Below are 21,174 nucleotides of genomic sequence, written 5' to 3'. Positions count from 1 at the left end.
TGAAGTTGGTTTTTTTGGGGTGCATGTGGAAACTGACAAGCTGATTCTTAAATTCACATAGAAATGCAAAGGACCTAGAATCACCAAGAGAACTTTAGAAAAGAATGATATTGCAGAACTAACACTACCTAATTTTAACATTTATTATAAAGCTACAGTAATCACTGCAGTGTGGCATTGTCCTAAAGCAAATAAATAGATCAATAGAACATCATAGGAAGTCCAGAAATAGACAACATCTCTTTAGATAATTGATTTTTTAAGCAAAGATTCAAAGACAGATCAACTGAGAAAGGATAGATTTCCTCCAAAGAATTGATCTGATGTGTTTTCTGTATAAGAGAAAAGTATCTGGGCTGCCATTTAACTCTAAAGTCCTGTAATAGACCCAAAGCTTCCTTAAGAAATGAATGGAATTCTTAAGAAAGCAATTTTTCTTTCTAACACCAGTATTTTTTTTTTATGCGCTTTGGATGACTTTTGTGGGAGCTTGACAAAGCCACAGAAAACTTTGTTTTGTAATATTTTACAGCTTGAACTCTTCCACAATTATTTGTATATTTTGAGCATACTCTTTTATAGCAATAGAGTCCCAGTGTTTCAGATATTTAAGTTCTCCTGAATAGGCTCTCACTGTCACACACTAAATGTACCACCGTAGTCTTATTTTTTCATGTTTCAAAAATAAGCACTTTTAAAATTAAACAAAAAAACCTTAACATTCCAGTAAATGTACAACAAAACCCCTCATTTTAAGATTGAATCAATTTGTAACATTAAAGTCTGCTATGGGCCTGTTGTTGGTGTAGTTATTTTAGTAAGCAAGAGAAAGTTTCTCATTGAAGAAAAGTAGATGAGCAGGTTTTTCTCATATACCTTAGGATTATGAAACAATTGATGATTTTGTTATTTATTTCCTACATCAGGAAACAAACAAAAAAACTGAGTAGATATTTTGCACTAAATAGTACCGTCTTAATACCAGCCTCTTGGGAAGGATTTTACATATCATGTTTGCTAACTTCAGTAGGTTCCCTTGTGTCTTTATTAAGCTAAGAGATAAAAGTTTAGTTTAGTTAGACTCAGGGGATCTGTTAAATTTAATCTGTTAAGCTTAGATGTACTTAAACGTTGTATTTATTTCTAGATTTTGACCTTTGATATAACACTTTCTATTAAAGGTTAAGGAAACTTTCTGAAAATTTAACCAAAATGGAAAAGGTGTTAGAGATAAGTCAGTGCTCTTTAGTGTCTGAATACTGAGATATAGTAAATGTGAACTTAAACGACAAACGTGAAATATTTTGAAAAATAAATAAAACACCTCAAGTTTAATTTGAATCCTTCTGAAGGACAAATGGGTATTTTTCCTTTCATAATTGATTACTGTCTTGAAATGATAATCATCACTCTTAATTTAGTTGGTCTCTATATCTTAACATATACCATAACAACAACAAAAAAGAAATTTCAATATACTCTGTGTAAGGTAAGTCAAATATTAAGTTTAACCTTTTTTCTGAATCAGACATTGGGGAAAATTTTTGCAAGTACTAGTAAGAAATTAACTTTGTCTTTATATTATTTGATCTATTCCTTTTGATGGAGAGTTAAAATTTTCTATGTCATTTCACTATGTATATATAAAAAATACAGTAACATGTACTTTTATGTTTGCCTGGGCCTTTCTCTCAATACACAGATGTCTTTAAGTCATTTGCTTTATCTAATGTGTATTTGTGGTTGTATTGGGTACATCATGGAGGGACAATTGGACAGCAGCTACTTTTTACATCTTGTAGAAATTTAGCAAGCACATTTATACTGAGTTTAAAGTTGAAGACAATTAGTGTGTTTAGTAAAACTTAGAAGATTACAAAAAGTAGGAAATGAAATAAAGAAGTAATGTCCAGGAGCTCCTGCTGTGGCACACTGAGTCAAGAATCTAACTGCAGCTGCTTGAGTCTCTGAGGAGGTGCAGATTCAATCCCCAGCCCTGCATGGTGGATTAAAGGATCTGGCTTTGTCACACCTGTACTATAGGAACTTCCATATGCCTTGGGTACAGCCATTAAAAAAAAAAAAAAGTTATGTATTTATTTGCTATATTTAGTCTATAGTGTCATAAAACTTTTACATATAATGAATAAAAAATGTAGATTCAGATTTTTAATATCATGAAAGGTGAGTAATTAATGGAAAAACTGAAGAGAAAGTCAAATAGAAATATTTTTATGTTGTAATATAAGAACTTACCATATTGTTTATGACTAGTAAACATATTAAAACTGATGGCAACCATTCAAATATGTTTAAAACAAAGATTCTAGTGATTCAGTAACTTTAAAAATAATATGTTTATGTAAAGAATAATGTTATCTAGAAAAGTAAATGAACATATTTGAATAAATTCAATAGAAAGGAAAAGGAAAATATGTGATATTTGATATTTTCTATGACAGCTCATATTTAAAAAGGCATAAAGAAAGGTTTTTGTTTGTTTTGTCTTTTGTCTTTTTAGGGCCTCACCTGTAGCATAAGGTGGTTCCCAGGCTAGGGGTCTAATCGGAGCTGTAGCTGCTGGCCTACGCTAGAGCCACAGCAATGCCAGATTCGAGCCCAGTCTGTGACCTACACCACAGCTCATCGCAATGCCAGATCCTTAACCCAATGAGCGAGGCCAGGGATTGAACCCTCAACTTTATGGTTCCTAGTCAGATTCCTTTCTGCTGCACTAGGACAGGATGTCCAAGAAAGCTTTTTGAATATTGTCTGCCAATTACGAAAATTTGCTAGGACAAAGCAGTCTTGCTCTGCTACAATGAATATAATTAGCAAGACCAAATTATAATTAGTAACTATGAAATATTGCTGTAGCACAACTTAGTGACAAGAACTGCAATTATTTAAAATAATTTTATATTCAAATGAAAAGATACAGCTTCTTAACATAATCTGTACAGCACTAGGGAAAGTAACATATGATTATTATAAATTAAGTAAAGTAAAAGAATGATAAAAATATAGGGACACTAATTTTAGCTTTGTCTGTTTTGTTTCCTAAGTCATACAGATTTAAGGCATTGCTAATTCTGAGAATTTTTTAAATATTTAATTTAAAGACCACTCATAATGATGAAAAACAAAGATGAAGTTAAAAAAATTAACTGAAAGAAAATTTTACTAAAAATAAGAAAGAAATATAAATGAAACTTGATGAATAAATGGCATCAAAATTACTTGAGATATTTGCAAAATTCGGGAAATAAAAAATATGAATATTTAAATAGTCTGTTAGGGTAAGGCTTTCTAAAGGTGGGTCAATGATTAACACTAACTCAACTCTGGAGTTAAATTTCAAATGACTAAATCCTCTATTAAGTAGTAAATAGAACTTAAATCTTGTCAAGGGAAAATCACAGCATTTATATGAAGATAACTGACTTTAGACTGACTGGCATGTTCATTTTGATGGAAACAAAGTAGATTTTAGAAAACATTTAATCACAGATGTGTTTCTGAATAAGTAAAATTCGATGGCTGAGAGTGAAGAAAAATGTTTTCCAACTTGTAACATCATTTTTGTTTTCTCTAGCTTTGAGAAGAGAAAAAAAAAAAAATGAAGAACCAATCAATGGAAATAGATTTCACTCTCCTAGGATTGTCAAACGATCCACAATTGCAAATTGGGATTTTCCTGTTTCTATTTTTCAACTACATCTTGAGCCTGATGGGGAACTTCGTCATCATCCTCCTCACCCTCCTGGATCCCCATCTCAAGACCCCAATGTATTTCTTCCTTCTAAATTTCTCCTTCTTAGAGATTTCATTCACAACAGTCTGCATTCCACGATACTTGATAAGCATTCTCACTGGAGACAAATCAATTTCCTACAATGGTTGTATAACACAATTATTCTTTTTTCTTTTATTAGGAGTTACAGAGTTTTTCCTTTTGGCCGCCATGTCCTATGACCGCTATGTTGCCATCTGCAAACCTCTGCATTACCCAGTCATTATGAACAGCAGAGTGTGCCATCAGCTTGTCCTCAGCTCTTGGGTAGCTGGCTTCCTAATTATATTTCCTCCTTTGGCCTTGGGACTTCAGCTGAATTTCTGTGCTTCCAAAATAATTGATCACTTCCTCTGTGACAGTTCTCCTGTCTTGCAGCTCTCTTGCACAGATACAAGCTTCATAGAATTGATGGCTTTTGTCTTAGCTGTGGTGACACTTGTCGTCACTTTGCTGTTAGTGGTCCTCTCCTACACATACATCATCAAAACCATTCTAAAATTCCCTTCTGCTCAACAAAGAACAAAGGCCTTTTCCACCTGTTCCTCACACATGGTCGTTGTCTCTCTTACTTATGGGAGTTGTATCTTTACATACATGAAACCATCAGCGAAGGAAAGGGTGACCGTAACTAAAGGTGTAGCCGTGCTCAATACCTCTGTTGCTCCTTTACTAAACCCCTTCGTTTATACTCTAAGGAATCAGCAGGTGAAAGACGCTCTCAAGGATATGCTTCAAAGGTTTTGTTATCTTCAAAACAATGAAACAAAATGTACACATAAATAAGTTGTTACTGAAACATGAGTGGGGAAACGGAATACAATTTTCAATTCATTAGTTCAAAGCTATGCCATTTTTCCCTTTAATGATTTATGCCATTAGGTTTAGTCAGTCTGCCTTATCTTTACACTTCTCTCTGTTCTCTCTGAGGAGACTATTTTACTCTTTATTAGTAAACTGCCTTTTTCAAGCAGAATATTAAATTCCATCTCTGACTAGAACTGTCTTCTCATCAATGCACTATCATGTACTGTGCTGACTCCTTTCTAAAACTGAGCCTTATTATTTCAACATATGTGTGCTGCTTGCTAAGCATTGCATCTGCTTCTAATATTTTGCTCTGCTAAAACTGTGAAAGACAAATTCACAACCTGATAAATATTATATGATGCAAGTGATTTTATGATGAAAAAAGGTAGAACTCAGATTGACTTTAAAGATCAAAATAGTTTTCCAAGAGAAATCACCATTGATACTGAACACTTAAAGATAAATAAGGAAATAAATATTTTAAAGTAGCTGTATTCAGAGGTATAAATTGTGCAAAGGAACTTAGATTCTATAAGTTTCCCCTAGAGAGATTCAATGATTAAATAGTTATTTTTTTCTGCAGAAATAATTGAACTCCAGGCTTTGGTTAAATTTGCTTATGTAATATTAGAATCTTAGGCCTACAAATGATAACCCATGAAAGAAATTCAAGGTACAATTATTTATATTTGAGTTTGGAGAGCTTTCCATGTATTTTATTCCATTTGTAAATTTAAAATGTCCTGATTCATTCCAGTTGCTAATTTAATCCAGTTTATTAAGTCTATTGATCATACAAGCACATAAAATAATTTTAAACCAATAGATTGAACAAATATTGAGACCCATAGAACAATAAAAATAGAGAGCATTTACATTTAGTAATTCAATAATTCCTTCAGCCTCTTCACAGTCATTTCTGCTCATCCTATCATCGGATTCCCGTACCCAGTGACATCCTTTCAGACACTATATATGAGTTATGTCTTCTCTTAAATTATTTTTTTATGTGTGTGTGTTTCTAGGGCCGCACCCGCAGCACGTGGAGGTTCCCAGGCTAGAGGTCTAATCCAAACTGTAGCCGAACACCAACACCACACCCCAGGACAACACCGGATCCTCAACCCATTGAGTGAGGCCAGGGATCAAACCCACAACTGCATGGTTCCTTGTAGGATTCGTTTCCTCTACGCCATGACGGGAACTCCTTTTCTTAAATTTTTTATTAAAAACATACCAAGCATGTTTGGCTTGATGTCTGGCTTTCCTTACTCGACATAAAATTTTTGAGGTTTACCCATGCCGTTGCCTGCATCCCTAATTCATTCCATTTTTCCCATGTAATTTGGGACAATTTCTGTTGTCCTTTCCTTATAGCTTGGTTTCCTTCCCCTATTCATACATCTTGGTGTGCTTATTCTCTGAGGAACCTCTCTCCAAGAATGAAATATTTACTTTGACTCCTGTAAAAAGTCCATATCATATTTTGAAATGACTGTCACTGAAAACTACCATTCAATGCTTCTGGAGCATGCAGATTTACTTTCTAATTTTCACTGTATATGCATTTACTTTTGAATGTCCTAGACATTCAAAGGAAGGAGAGGGGAAAAGGGCACACATACTTAGCCTTGTGGATAGCCACCTCAAGATACCCATGTATATTTTCTTTCAGAATCCTTTTCTACTTAGAAATTCTCTTTACTAGTATATGCATCCCTGAATTGTTGGTTATGACAGCAGCTGGGGACAAAACCATTTCCTATAACAGCTATACTGACCAATTGTTTTCTTTTTCTTCCTTTATGGAGCATCTGAATTTTACTTGCTGGCAACAATGTCCTATGACCACTATGTTGCCATCTGTAAGCCCCTGCATTACACAACCATCATGAACAGTAAAATGTGCATCTCTGTTGTTGGCTTGCTGGGTTCCCTACCATCTTTGTACCTCTCCTCCTAGTTCTAAAGCTTGACCTTTGTGCTTCCAACACTGCTGATCATTGCTACCGTGACCCAACTCCCCTCCTGCAGATCTCCTGCTCAGACACACATCTCACTGAGACAATGGGATACATCTCAGCTGCGGTGACACCTGTGGTCACGTTAGTAACGGTGACCATGTCATATACCTATATTGCATTAACAATTCTAAAAATCCCCTTACGTAAACAGAGGAAAAAATGGTTTTTTCAATATGTTCTTCTCACATGATTGTGATATCCCTTCCTTATGGCAGGGGCATCTTCATGTATGTTAACCCTTCAAAACAAGGGTATCTTTTTCTAAGGGAACTGTGGTGCACCCTGCCCCACTCTGTGCACCATTTTTTGACCCTTCCATCTACAGTTTATGGACCAAAAAGTAGAAAAGCCTTCATGAATATGATACCCAGGGTTATTTCCTTCTCAAACAAATGAATATGTTATTGCACAGATGAACAAAGGAGTCTCTAATAATAGCAGTGTATTCATGGTAGCTTTCTATACAGATTTTCTTTTTTATATATATTCATTTCGATATTCATCTTTGTCTTTTTTCAAGCTTTATTTGACAAAAAAATCTTAGTTCAAAGGAAGATTTTTTTTGATATTTTTCAATAGATATTTTGTTTCTTTTCAATTCCTTTTTCTCTGAATATTTGAAAGTGAGCTATTTTTTTTGTTTCCTTTGTTTTTAGATTCTAGTTAGCCAAAAATATAAAATGTGTTTAATTTACATTTTATTTAATGTTGCATGTTGTATAATACTATTACCATCTTGATTGGTACTTTGTTACAGCCTAATTATGGCTAACATTTAATTATATGGTTTTGTTGTTCTACCAATTTATTTTTACACTCTATTTAATGAAATGAAAGAAAATTATAGTTGAGATTAACCATTAGTGTTGCTGCTCGAATTAGAAAATGTTTACTTAAGAGTTCTCTAATGGCTCAGAGGGATCGGATCCAGCATTGTCACTGCAGTGGCTTGGGTTACTGCCTTGTCATGGGTTCAATTCATGGCTGTGGACACAGCCACCCCCCCAATTTTATTATGTAAAAAAACAATTATATTACCACATTTTCCATAGAAACTAGTATTTAGTTTCTATTAGAGAAATTTTAACATTACAAGTGCTAAATTATAGCTGAAAAATTTGTTACTGTTAAGGTTTACTTAAGGAGAAAAATGCTAACTTTATGTATTTATTCTTTTTTGGTTTATTATAAAGAAAGATACATTGATATATATAGTAGTATCTCCTACCAGAGGTATATTTTCTTAAGGAATTTTGATCTTTAAGTCAAAAACTGGAATTTGGCTCTTTTGGAGCAATTTCTGCGTCATGACCAAATTATAAAATATAAAACCTCAAAAAAAAGGTTTCCATAGATACACATCATTTCATGATTTTTTCTCAAGATATGTGTATTAACTAGACCACAATTTCTTTTTTCATTTTTTACTCCAGTCAATAGAAATTTTTCTTCTAGGACTGACAGATGACCCACAATTGAAAATTGGGAAAAGTGTATCATACATGCAAGCACATATTATAATTTTAAAATAATGGATTTGAGCAAATACTGATACTCAAGGAACAATAAAAATAGAGGCTTGACATTAAGCAGTGCAGTAATTCCCATTGCTCCTTCAGAGTCATCCCACCATTGGATCCAGGTGCCCACTAACACCCTTTCAAGTCACTATAGACGAGTTATACCTTTTCTTGAATTTTTTTAAAAACACACAAAGCATGAACTTGATGTCTGGCTTTTCTTACTCAAAATAAGGTATTTGAGGTTTACCCATGCTGATGTCTGTATCCTTAGTTAATTCCGTTTTGTTGATGTAATTTAGCAGAATCGCTGGTATCCTTTTCTCATAGCTTGCATTCTCAACCCTATTCTTACATCTCGGTATATTTATTCACATAGGAATCTCTCCCTGAGACTGAAATATTTACTTTGACTAGTGTAAAAAGTCCACATCATATTTTGAAATAACAGTCACTGAAAACATTTATTGTTTTATGCTTCTGGAGTATAGTTTGTCTGTCAGAAGGAAAGTGATTGAAAGAGGTCACTCTTTTATATCCTAGTGCCTTTACTGTTCACTTCCTAGTCTCCAACACAGTTGGAGCATCAGGAATTGTCCCTTAATGAGAAAGAAATGAACCACCAACCATTTTGTTGCTCATTTAGGAGTCCATCCAAATTACAAATGAATTTCCTCTATTATTTATTTTGTTTTTATTTTTTAGGGCCACACCTGCAACACCTGAAAGTTCCCAGGCTAGGGGTCAAACTGGAGCTGTAGCTGCCAGCCTACACCACAGCAGCACCAGATCCCAGCTGCTTATGTGACCCATACTGCAGCTCCTGGCAATGCCAGATCTTTAACCCACTGAGCCAGGCAAGGGATTGAAGCTGCATCCTCATGGATAGTAGTTGGCTTGTTTCAACTAAGCCACATTGGGAATTACATCTTCTACTATTTTTTAATGTAACAGATTCCAAGACTCAACTTATTTTGAAGAGGTAAGAAAACAGTGTTTGTACAAAGGTTTTTAGACTACTACTGGGGAAACTAATACCGAAGGTCTCAGGTTGAAGCCCTGTAGAGAGTGGTTCAGGAAAGCTTTGTGCGACATGGCAGTGGCTCTCGGTAATTTTTGAGAAAGCACTGATTTGTAGCCTAAGCAGTAAAGTTGGTAGTTTTTCTGGACTGAGAATCCACTAGGGATCTCATCTCTACTCAACAGGTTGAACACAAATACTTCTCCAATATAATAGCCTCTGCTTCTCTCTCAATTTACCAATTTTGTAACAATACATCTCATGAATATACTGTAAATAAGAACCAAACAGGGGGAAAGTATCTGGGTAAAGGTATCCTGGTTTCTCCACTCCACGTAGAGCACCGCTAAGAAAGCTGTATGTCATGAGCCGGCAACAGACAATTCAATATAGATAACTTGAACATAAACCAAAGACATTGCCTTAGAAATTGCTTTTATCACTGGTAATGCCCAACAAGTGATGTCAGTATCGGGGGCAAGTTAGAACAGATGAGATTTCTCTTGCACTTTCTTATTCAATTTACTCCCATTAACTAGGATACTATTGAAGATTCCGTTATTATGAAATTTGAAATCCATGTAATGAGTTCCTATTACTTTGGGCACCTTAGGCACCCTGGTTGAAAATTATGTGTCTACAGGATTGCTCTACATCTTCTGATAAAGGAAGAATCAGGAAAAGAGGGGTAAAGTAGAAAAGTAAATTACATTACTATTAAAGTAATTTAACTTTCCCATGAGTTTCACATGGGTCTGGATGTTAATCTCTAAAATTATGTCCCAGGGGAACAAGACCTCGGCTCCAAGATCTTCTAGGATAAATTCTTCATACTCAGGAAATCCCAGACCTTAGAGAACTATGTTCATTTTTCACTCATTCATTATTCACCTCAATAAATACTTTTAGAGCTCTAAGAGCTGGAAATAATTATAGAAGTGGACGGACAGCATTCTTGAAATTCTACTCTAAAACCACACCTACACACACACACACACACACACAACCCTCAAAATGGATTAAAGACCTACATGTAAGGTCTTATAATATAAAACTCCTAGAGGAAAACATAGGCAAAACACTTTTTGTCATAAATCAGTACAATATTTTTTGATCCACCTCCTAGGGTAATGAAAACAACACAAAAATAAATGAATGGCATCTAAGTAAACCTAAAAGCATTTGCACAGCAAAGGAAAGTTACAGGCCGATTTCACTGATGAACATGACCAAGCACCAAGAAGATGAGCCCTCTTAGCAAGTTTGAAAATCAGGACGGCTTACTAGAGGGTTTCAGGAAACCAGGAAGAGTGTGTATAGAGACTTGCTTGCTCCCATTCCTAGTGCAGAGGCAACAGATTGAAAACTGCCTGGTGCTCTGGTCAGCCTGCCAGAACTGCCCCAGCATGCTTCCCAGACTGCACCTGGCCCTTCGGCTCTGGCACTGCACCTGCCAAGATGGAGACAGCTGCTATCCAGGAGAGACACAGGGCTCATTCTGAACTGTGGCACAACCCATCAGGCCCCAGCCCTGCTCTTGGCCATGGGGGAGATCACCATATAACCTTGGAGAAGCCCCACTTTGCACCTGGCTCTGGCTCTAACCCCTCCAACACCAGCCTTACCCCACACCAAGGTGGTGGCTCCAAGCACACCATGGGAGAAGATGTAACACATGCTCATTCCAAATCCAGCTGTCCCATCAAAACCCCTGGGCACACACAGACTGCACAGGGATGCTCCCATACAAGGACATGCCTTCGTTCCCCGGGAAGGTAACTCTTTCATCTAATTTCATAGAAACAGAGAACGTTAAAATGAAAAGACAGAGGACTATGTTCCAAACCAAAGAACAAGATAAAGTCCTGGGGGAAAAAAAAAAAAAACTTAATGAAATGGAGATAAGAAATTTACCAGATAGAATTTAAAGCTATTGTAATAAAAATGCTCGCTGAACCCAAGAAAAGAATAGAGGACAAAGTGAGACCCTCAACAAAAAACTAGACAAAAGGTAAACTTGAAGAAACTTACAGCAGAGTATCTGATATAGAAAAATACATACATGATGTGGTAGAGAGAAGAGTAAAACTCATCTATTAGAACAGCAAAAAGAAAATGAAATTTATTTTGATGAGGATAGATTAAGGGAACTCTGGAGTAACATCGTGCATACTAATTTTTGGATTACAGGGATTGCAGAAGGGGAAGGGTGAAAGAAAAGAGCAGAAAATGTATTTGATTAAATCATGTCTGAATACATTCCTGACCTGAAGAAGGAGGCGTTATACAGGTCCAGGAAACACAGAGAGTATCAAAAATTTGACCCCAAGGAGACCCAAACCAAGACATAGCACAATTAAAAGGCAAAAGTTGGACAGGCGATCCCTTTGTGGCTGAACAGGTTACAGACCCAACTATTATCTATGAGCATACATGTTCAATCCCTGGCCTTGCTCAGTGGGTTGAGGATCCCACATTGCCATGGTTGTGGCATAAGCTGGCGGCTGTGGCTCCAATTCAACCTCTGGCCTGGGAACTTCCATGTATTCCAGATATGGCTCTAAAAAGCAAAAAAAAAAAAAAAAAGGAAGAAAAAGAAGGCAAAAGTTAAAGAGAGAAAAACCCAAGTAGAAGATAATTTTTAAAAGTATTTGACAAAAAAAGAAAATAAAACACAACCACACCCCACACCCACATACACACACACAAATACTCCAAACCGAGAAGTATATGAAAGTATATGAAAAACAAGTTAAGACAGAAATAATCAAATGGAGACTAAGGAGACTTCCTGTGTAAATGCTGTTCAGTAAACTGGATTAGACAGTGTTATTATAGAAAAGGGAAATTAGTGAAAAACTAATGAAATACAATAAAGTTAGGATTTTAGTTAACAGTAGTGCACCAACCCTTGTGTTCTTGGTGTTTTTTAAATGGGGGGGTACATGTATTTATTTATTTTGACAAAGTGGAATGCTAATACAAAATATTTGCATTAGCGGAAACTGGCTAAATTTTCCTATGTAAAAGAGTTTATGGAAGAACAATCTGCCTCCCAAACCATCAACGAAAATGACTTGAGGTCATTAGAAAGCAAAAATACCACTTAGGATTTGAGGAGCCACAGTTTTGGAGAGAAAGATGCCCAGTAAGAGGAACTATATTCTCCACATATTCTGAAAGCCTCTTGTTCCTTTTAACATAACATGTAGTAAATGTTTGGGAAGAACATGGTGAGCCAGTGCCTTCTTTCATGTGTCACTGGGGAGAACCAGATGGGAATCCACACCTGTCAATGCAAACCAAGACTTGTGTTGGATAGAAAATACCCCCTGTAAAAAGAAATCGAAGGTTAATGAACCTGAGGTTTTGCAGTGTTTTTCTTCCTAAATAAACATGATAAATTCTAAGTGTCAAGCAGTGGAAGCCTTATATCCCAAGTGCAAAGTATCATCTAAATAATAAAGATTCGAGGCAGAAATCCCTGCTATCTTCTAGTGTCTGAAGACAAAATTTTATATTTACAATTTGCCAAAATGGAGGATCCTCGGTCAAAACCTAGACTTTGAGCTCAGAGCACTGAAATCTTGCACTCTATGAAGAAACACAACGAATCCGTCACGTCTCTAAAAGCATGGACTGCAGGATTGAATAATCACATTCCTTGTTTTGGTCAAGGTTATCTTCCTTTACCCGTGTGCCAGAATAAATTAAATCATGTTTGTAGGCTCAATCATCATCCAAGTTTTTAATGACTATACGGTTTTGCATATACATTAAATAATTCACAAGCATACCAAAAGAAGTTTCAAAAGATCACAACCCAGGAAAATAAGAAAAATAGAAAAAGATGATATACATACATTTACTGCAGTTTATAAAATAATTAGAATTAATTATTTCAATAAAGAGCTAAGAAATTAAAGACTTAAATAATTGGTATTAGGAATGCTTATCCAATAATTGAAGGAAGAAGAGTGTCTCATGAAAGAAGGCATATGCGACATAGCAAAGGAATTAAATAGGAAATATCAGTCCAAAGAAATAGATTTAAATGATACAGATTTGGGAAAGTATGAGAAACACAGATATCAGAGAAGTTTAGACCAAAACATAATTTATTTTGGTCTTAACTTAAATATTCAGGCTGGTATGCTGAAACTTTCCTAAAATCATTGTGTTGTTATGTTGGTATGGTCTACAATCATGTCAGGAACCCAAGTGTGTTCCGTCTTGTTTATTCACCATTCCCATTGTGACTGATCGCAGTCATGCCTCCACAATGGCCTGCATCACATCTACTTTTCCACAGTGAGGGGGATAAAGAGGAAGAGAAGGACAAATCCCTTTTAGCAGAGGTTGAGCGGTAGAAGATGCACAGGTGTCTCCATTTACATCCTTTGCACAGACTTTAGTCACAGAGCCACAACAAGTTGCAAGGAAGGCCAGGCATTTACATGAATAGTCTTATTAATATAGAAGAAGTGGGGAGATTGCTTATGTATTATTAACTATTACTTTAAGATCCAACAGAAAATATCAAAATGAGTATGTGGAGTAAAGACAGCTTTCAGGAAAGAAACTGAAGTCATATAGCACATGAAATATTAGGTGTATCTGGAGTATTAACAATGTTGCTTATATCCTGAGGTACAATGTTTCCTTGACAGGCTAAGTTCTTCATCTTATATTAATTTTCATTACCAAAGACAACAAAAGTATTTTATTTTATGCTTCCAAATCCAACCTATGCATTTGTGATTTCAAAACATGAGTGCATGGAAGAAAAACAAATTTTGGAGAAATTCATACTGAGATCTCTGGAGACACAGTTAAAACTGTTTTTTTTTTGTAATATATGATTTCACTTTAAAAATATTTAATGCCTGAGGAGAACACTTGTATAATGCCTTCATGATCTTTTGGGATTACTGTTCTTGGGTTTCATATCCTCTTGAGAATTCACTATAATCCTTATGTATTTTCCTTCAGGGCACAGAAAGCATAAATACTCTATGGGAATCAAGTGTTGATTAATTTTTATGGCATAGTGGGTGATACTTAGAAAAATGTAAGTAATTTACATCAATAAGTATTATACTATGGGAAAATTTAATAAATCTAGTCAAAAAATCTGAAGAAAAAAAAATGCTAGCCAAAGCCTGTACATGGTTGCTCTAGATAGATTAAAAAAATAAATCACATATTGAGAAATTGAGTGAGATCCCTTCAGAGATGGATGGACCATCAGTGTGCTCTGTTCAGCATGGTGCCAAAAGAGGTAAATACTGATCAGAGAGGATTCTCTCTGAATAAATCTGTGTTTACTTCTTCTTAAAATACATCTGAAATTGTAAATATTATTTACAACCTGATTTAGGACTGAAAAATATGAAAATAATTGGCAAGTCAAAAATTCTAAAATCATATTTCCTATTAGATATATTTTAATCCACTTTTGTTCTATTTTTACCATTAAGATTAACCTCCTTTATCTAACCTTTTAAATATTGTTTTATGGAAACCATTGAAGGAAGGTGTATGGGATACATTGATAATTTAGTATTCAAAAACTTTTCCTTTTTAAATTTATCTCACTTTCACAATATCTAACACAACTAAACATTTTTGCTTTCATAGGCTGATTTCTATTGATTTTGAAATGTGAACTTTATTAATGTTTTTACAGTGTGTGTTGGGAAGAATTTCTGAGTGAAATCGTTGGAGTTGAGACAAAGATAATTTGACACCATAAATTTGTGGTTGTTGTTCTTTTCTAGGGCCACACCCACATCATATGGAGGTTCCCAGGCTAGGGGGCTAATCGGAGCTGTAGCCACCAGCCTACACCACAGCCACAGAAATGCGGGATCCGAGCCGCATCTACGACCTACACCACAGCTCAAGGCAATGCCGGATCCTTAACCCACTGAGCGAGGCCAGGGATTGAACCTGCAACCGCATGGTTCCTAGTCGGATTCATTAACCGCTGAGCCATGACAGGAACTCTGACACCACAAAATTTTGATTCAGGTGTTTAGATATATGCCTTCCTATATAATTGTTGGTGAGTCATTTTGTGTAAATAAAGAAACATTTACAATACATTGCTGCAAACTTATGTGAATGTAAAATGAATGCCCAGAGAAAATAATAGTCTTTTCTGTTGCTCATATTTATCTGCATTACTAATTTCATGATTTTGACAGCAGATCTCATTGTCTTATCTTAGAATCCTGTAAACTCCTCAGAATATTACTGGAAACAAATGTTACTTGTCCTTATATGTTTATTTTTATTTACATATTTGCCTTTTCAATAATAACTACATATTTGCTTTTTCAATAATAATAATAATAAATATTTCAGAGATTAGAAATAAAACCCTTATATTCTCAACATAGAAATAAATTGTCTTATCTAGTGTCCATCACAAAACCTTAATCATTTTATATGCGTGATGATGAAGATACTGGGGAAGGAAAATTTTCCTAGAGATATCATTAATCTTTTTTTGTTAAAGAAATACACTATATCTGGTCTAAAAGTATTCATACAAAATATTTCACTTTTAAGAAGGCAGCTTTATAAAATACACTTTTCAAACTTCATCCTGATACCCAATTTGATAGCGGTACAAACCTAAACAATATAACTCTCTCACTTGATATATGTTCAGTGTTGAAATCAGTTGTAGTTAGTTAATGTTTCCTTAATTACATGTTAGCTATACATCTGAATACCTTATGATAGGGAAATATATGCCTCCTAAAATTTTCTCAATACTTCTGAGACTGATTATGTAGTTACAATTTACCAAAACTCCTTGTCTCTTAGGCATGTTGATCACAAAATTATTCATCATTTTAATCTGTATTTTAAACAGAGTAAAATGGCAAGTTTAAAGAAGAGAAGCAAATGAAGATAAATTTCATTGGTCAACATTTTCTTCTCACAATTTTTATTTACTAATTTCACTTACTAAGTTATACATTTTAAGTACTAATTTATAAATTTTTGTTTTATTAAATTTTAATTACTATTTACTTTTTTAAATCTTTTAAAACGTTTTTACTCAAACTCACTATGTTTTCACTAAAAATCCATCTTGCCTTTCTAGCTTTGCCTATACTTTTCTCTTTTCTTAAAAAATTAGAGTTGACTTAGTATAATGTTGTCAGTTTCTGCTGTACAGCAAAATGACCCTGTGATATGTATATACACATTTTTTCCTCATAGCATCTTCCATCATATTCTACCCCAAGAGATTGAACCTAGTTCCCTGTGTTATACCATAGGAACCCATTGCTTATCCATTCTAAATGTCGTAGTTTGCTACTGACCCCAAACTCCCAGTCCATTCCACTCCCTCCCCCTGCTCACCAGCAACCACAAGATGCTCACCACATCTGTGATCTGTTTCTGTTTTGTAGATAGAACCATTTGTGCCATATTTTAGATTCTACATATAAATTATTTCATATTTTATTTGTCTTTCTTTTCCTGACTTAGTTCACTTAGTATGAGAATTTCTAGTTGTGTCTATGCTGTGGAAAAGGGCATTATTTTATTCTTTTAATGACTGTGTAGTATTCCATTGTATATGTGTACCACATCTTCTTAATCCATTCATCTGGATTAAATGATAATGGACATTTAGGTTCTTTTCATGTCTTGGCTATTGTGAATAGTGCTGCAAAGAACACGGAAGTGCATGTATCTTTTTGAATGAAAGTTTGACCAGATATATGCCCAGGAGTGGGATTGCTGCATCATATGGTAGTTCTACATTTAGTTTTCTGAGGTACCTCCATACTATTTTCCATAGAAGTTGTACTAAATTATGTTGCCATAAACAGTCAAGGAGGGCTCCCTTTTTTCCACACCCTCTTCAGCATTTGTTTTTCAAAGATATTTTAATTATGGCCATTCTGACTGGTGTGAAGTGGTACTTTGTCGTACTTTTGACTTGCATTTCTCTAATAATTAGTGATGTTGAGGACCTTTTTATGTGGCTACTGGTGATTTATACATCTTCTTTGGAGAAATATCTATTTGAGTCTTCTACCCATTTTTCGATTGGGTTGTTTGTTTTTTTCCTTGTTGAGTTGTATGAGTAGTTTGTGTATTTTGTAGATTAGGCCCTTTTTGGTTGCATCATTTGCAAACATTGTCTCCAGTTCTATTGGTTAACTTTTCTTTTTTAAATGGTTTCTTTTGCTTGCAAAATCTTTTAATTAGGTCCACTGATTTTTTTGTGTCTTTATTGTCTTTATTCTAGGAGATGGATCAAACAAGATATTGCTGTGATTTATGTAAAATAGTATTCTGCTTATGTTTTCCTCTAGGAATTCTATAGTATCTAGCCTTATATTTAGTTCTTCAATCCATTTTGAGTTTATTTTTGTATATGGTGTTATAAAGTATTTGAATTTTGTTTTTTACATGTAGCTGTTCAGTTTTCCCAGCACCACTTATTGAAGAGACTCTCCTTCTTTCACTGTATGTTTTTTCCTCCTTTGTCATAGATTAGTTGACTAAAGGTTCTCAGGTTTATTTCTGGGCCTTCTATCCTGTTCCATTGATCTATAATTCTGTTTTTGTGCCAGTACCATACTGTTTTGGTAACTGTAGCTTTGTAGTAGAGTCTGAGGTCAGGGAACAAGATTCCTCCATTTCTGTCTTTCTTTTTCAATAATGCTTTGGCTATTTGGGGTCTTTTGTGTTTCCATACAAATTTTAAAATATTTTATTCTAGTTCCATGAAGGATGTTCTTGGTAATTTAATAGGGATTACATTGAATCTTTAGATTGCCTTGGGTAGTAGTCATTTTGACAATATTGATTCTTCCAATCAAAGAGCATAGTCTATGTTTCCAAATGTTTGTGTCATCTACCTTTTTCTTCTTTTTAATTCCTCACATCTCATACAACTTTTTGAACACATATTTATATATTTCCATCTGTTCCTATATCCTATTTTTTTTCTTTTTCACTTTATCTGGTCTAGTTTCAGCATCAAAACCTATAAAGGAAAACTGCTATTTCTTGTTACACACATTAAAATTACCAGGATGTTCTTTCTTTTTTTTGGGGGGTGAGGGATACATATTGGGAAGAGTAGAGATGGTAACAGAGATTTAGATAATGTGTGTGAGTGTGTGTGTGTGTAACTATTAAATACAAAACCTAGGCTGATATACTCCTCTGACAGGTAGTCATTTGCTTGTATTATGCAAACCTCTTAATTTAACAAGAAATGGCCTGTATCACAACTGTTGTCCAAAACTAAGTGGAAAAAGCATTTTTCCATGTTGAAAGTTCCCCCAATTTTCCTTGAATTTATTTACATAAAGTCAATGAACCATTAATATAATTACATAGGTTATTATGTGGTAAAATTGGAAACTAAACATTGAATTCTCTGTGCAGATACTCTAGAAATGCAAACTATTTCTCCTCCTGGCATAACCATCATTAAAACATGAACGAGGACTGTGTTTTTTATGTGAAATGTCACTTCGATAACTTTTGCTTAAACAATATTTATCCCTGTTCTTTTCCCAATGAGATCACTGTTTTTTTCCCTTCTATTTTTTTTATCCTATGTAGATATTTGTAAGTAAAGAGCATTAATGGGAAACCATACAAGAGTGATCATGTTTATTCTAGCAGGTTTGACGGATGACCCACAACTGAAAGTTGTATTATTTATCTTCCTTCTTCTCACCTACTTGCTAAGCATCACTGGAAATCTCATTATCATTATACTCACCCTGGTGGATATTCACCTCAAGACACCCATGTATTTTTTCCTTCAGAACTTTTCCTTCTTAGAAATTTCCTTTACTACTACATGCATCCCTAAATTGTTGGTTATGCTGGCAACTGGAGACAAAACCATTTCCTATAACAACTGTTTTGTTCAATGTTTTTTTGCCTTCCTTCTTGGAGCATCTGAATTTTACTTGCTGGCAGCAATGTCCTATGACCGCTATGTTGCCATCTGTAAGCCCCTGCATTACACAGCCATCATGAACAGTAAAATCTGCATTCAGCTTGTCCTCAGTTGTTGGATCGCTGGGTTCTTTACCATCTTTGTACCTTTTCTCCTAGTTCTAAAGCTTGACTTTTGTGCTTCCAACATTGTTGATCATTTTGGGTGTGACCCAACTCCCCTGATGCAGATCTCCTGCTCAGACACATATCTCATTGAGACTATGGGATTCATCTCAGCTGTGGTGACACTTGTGGTCACATTAGCAGTAGTGATAATATCATATATCTATATTGCATTAACAATTCTAAAATTCCCATCAATTAATCAGAGGAAAAAAGCTTTCTCAACATGTTCATCTCACATGATTGTGATATCCCTTTCTTATGGCAGCTGCATCTTCATGTATGTTAAACCTTCAGTCAAACAAAGAATACCTTTTTACAAGGGAATTGCCCTACTTAATACCTCTGTTGCACCACTATTGAATCCTTTCATCTACAGTTTACGTAACCAACAAGTGAAAAAAGCCTTTATGAATATGATACACAGGGTTATTTCTCTCTCAAACAAATGAATTTGCTGTCTTTTTTATGTATAAAAGAAAGGAACAAAGGAAACTCTACTAAAAACAGTGTTTTTGAATGTAATGTCTATTTTTTGCTTTCATTGCTTTAATATTCATCTTTCTTTTCACATGTCATTTTCACAAATATCTTTGCTCTAAAGAAGCTAATTTTCTTTATATTCCTCAATGGGTATTTTTTTCTCATTTCCTTTTCCTATGAATATATGAAAGAAGTTGACCTAAGTTTTTCAAAGTCTTTTCATTTTTATTAGCCAAGCATTAAATTATTTTTATCTAAATTATATTTAATGTAGCATATAATGTAATCATTATTACCATGCTTTACTATACTTACTTACAACCTATGTAAGACATTCATTTATGTTTTTTGTAGTTCCACTATTTTATTGGTGCACACACTGTTTAATGAAAGGAATACAATGTAGTAGAGATTAACCATTAATCTCAATGATCAAGTTAGAAAAAATTTCTCTTAAAAAATAATTGTTATGTTAAATCACTCTCCATAGAAACTAGTTGTCTTACTGGTTTAGTTTGAAAATTGATATTGAAATACAATAGTTATTTGGTGATTCCATCCATCCCCTAAAACCTCCATTCAATAATTTGGGATACTGCTCAAATTTATTGGAGACTTTGTAAATAACAGTAAATAAGGGTAATGATGTTGACCCATTGTATTCACTCTTTTCAGATTGTCATAAATATAGATATGTAGTTATATAGCTATGATTCCTATCAGCAAAGCCAAAACAGTATAATAAACTAAACATTATCTTAAGAATTTTTAAACTGTAGGTCATAGTCTGAATTTGACTGACTCAAATCAATTTCTGTGTCATAACCAAAATTTTTAAATATTAAAAACAGGAGTTACCATTGTGGAGCAGCAGAAACGAATCTGACTGGGAACCATGAGGTTGTGGGTTCAATCCCTGGTCTTGCTCAGTGGGTTAAGGATCTAGCATTGCTGTGAGCTGTGGTGTGGGTTGCAGACACGGCTTGGATCTGGCGTTGCTGTGGCTCTGGTGTAGGCTGGCAGCTATAGCTCTGATTAGACCCCTAGCCTGGGAACCTCCATTTGCCATTGATGTGGCCGTAAAAGGACAAAAGACAAAAAAAATTAAAAACAATAAAAATATTTTCATAGATATACACCATGTTTCATGAATTTTTTCTAGAAATATATATGCATTAAACCATAATTTCTTTTTCATTTCCTTTTCATTTTAACCATGGGTCTTGATTTGAATAAAACATTTTTAAAAATTTTATTGGAGGACAGTTGAGGATTGAATAAGTTTCAGGTGTACATCAGAGAAAATAAGTTATAAACATATATATGCATAAATGTATATATATATTTATATCCATTCTTTTTCTCCCATATAGGTTATGGAATAAAACCTGTTTGAAAAAT

At 34.6% G+C, this 21,174-nt stretch overlaps 3 protein-coding genes and 1 pseudogene across 4 annotated transcripts in view; 3 read left to right on the top strand and 1 right to left on the bottom strand.

Annotated features, from left to right (window-relative positions):
• The window catches only part of LOC146403204 (uncharacterized), a 732,844-nt gene that overhangs the window by 459,577 nt on the left and 252,093 nt on the right, over window positions 1–21,174 (bottom strand). The window lies entirely within an intron of this gene.
• On the top strand, window positions 459–11,724 carry LOC100153881 (olfactory receptor 6C6-like). The gene has a single exon (XM_084957843.1). The coding sequence runs from the start codon at window positions 3,620–3,622 to the stop codon at window positions 4,577–4,579; it is 960 nt and encodes a 319-aa protein (XP_084813969.1). The 5' UTR covers window positions 459–3,619; the 3' UTR covers window positions 4,580–11,724.
• On the top strand, window positions 6,166–10,670 carry LOC146403205 (olfactory receptor 6C74-like; annotated as a pseudogene).
• On the top strand, window positions 18,804–19,742 carry LOC110258871 (olfactory receptor 6C3-like). Its single transcript, XM_084955858.1, has one exon. The coding sequence runs from the start codon at window positions 18,804–18,806 to the stop codon at window positions 19,740–19,742; it is 939 nt and encodes a 312-aa protein (XP_084811984.1).

This window comes from Sus scrofa, chromosome 5, assembly GCF_054392235.1.
Source record: "Sus scrofa isolate SSC_HxYL_T2T_F1_AM1 chromosome 5, Sscrofa_HxYL_maternal_Yorkshire_Landrace_v2.0, whole genome shotgun sequence".
NCBI classification, from domain to species: Eukaryota; Metazoa; Chordata; class Mammalia; order Artiodactyla; family Suidae; genus Sus; species Sus scrofa.
This window is presented reverse-complemented; position numbering and strand designations above follow the sequence as displayed.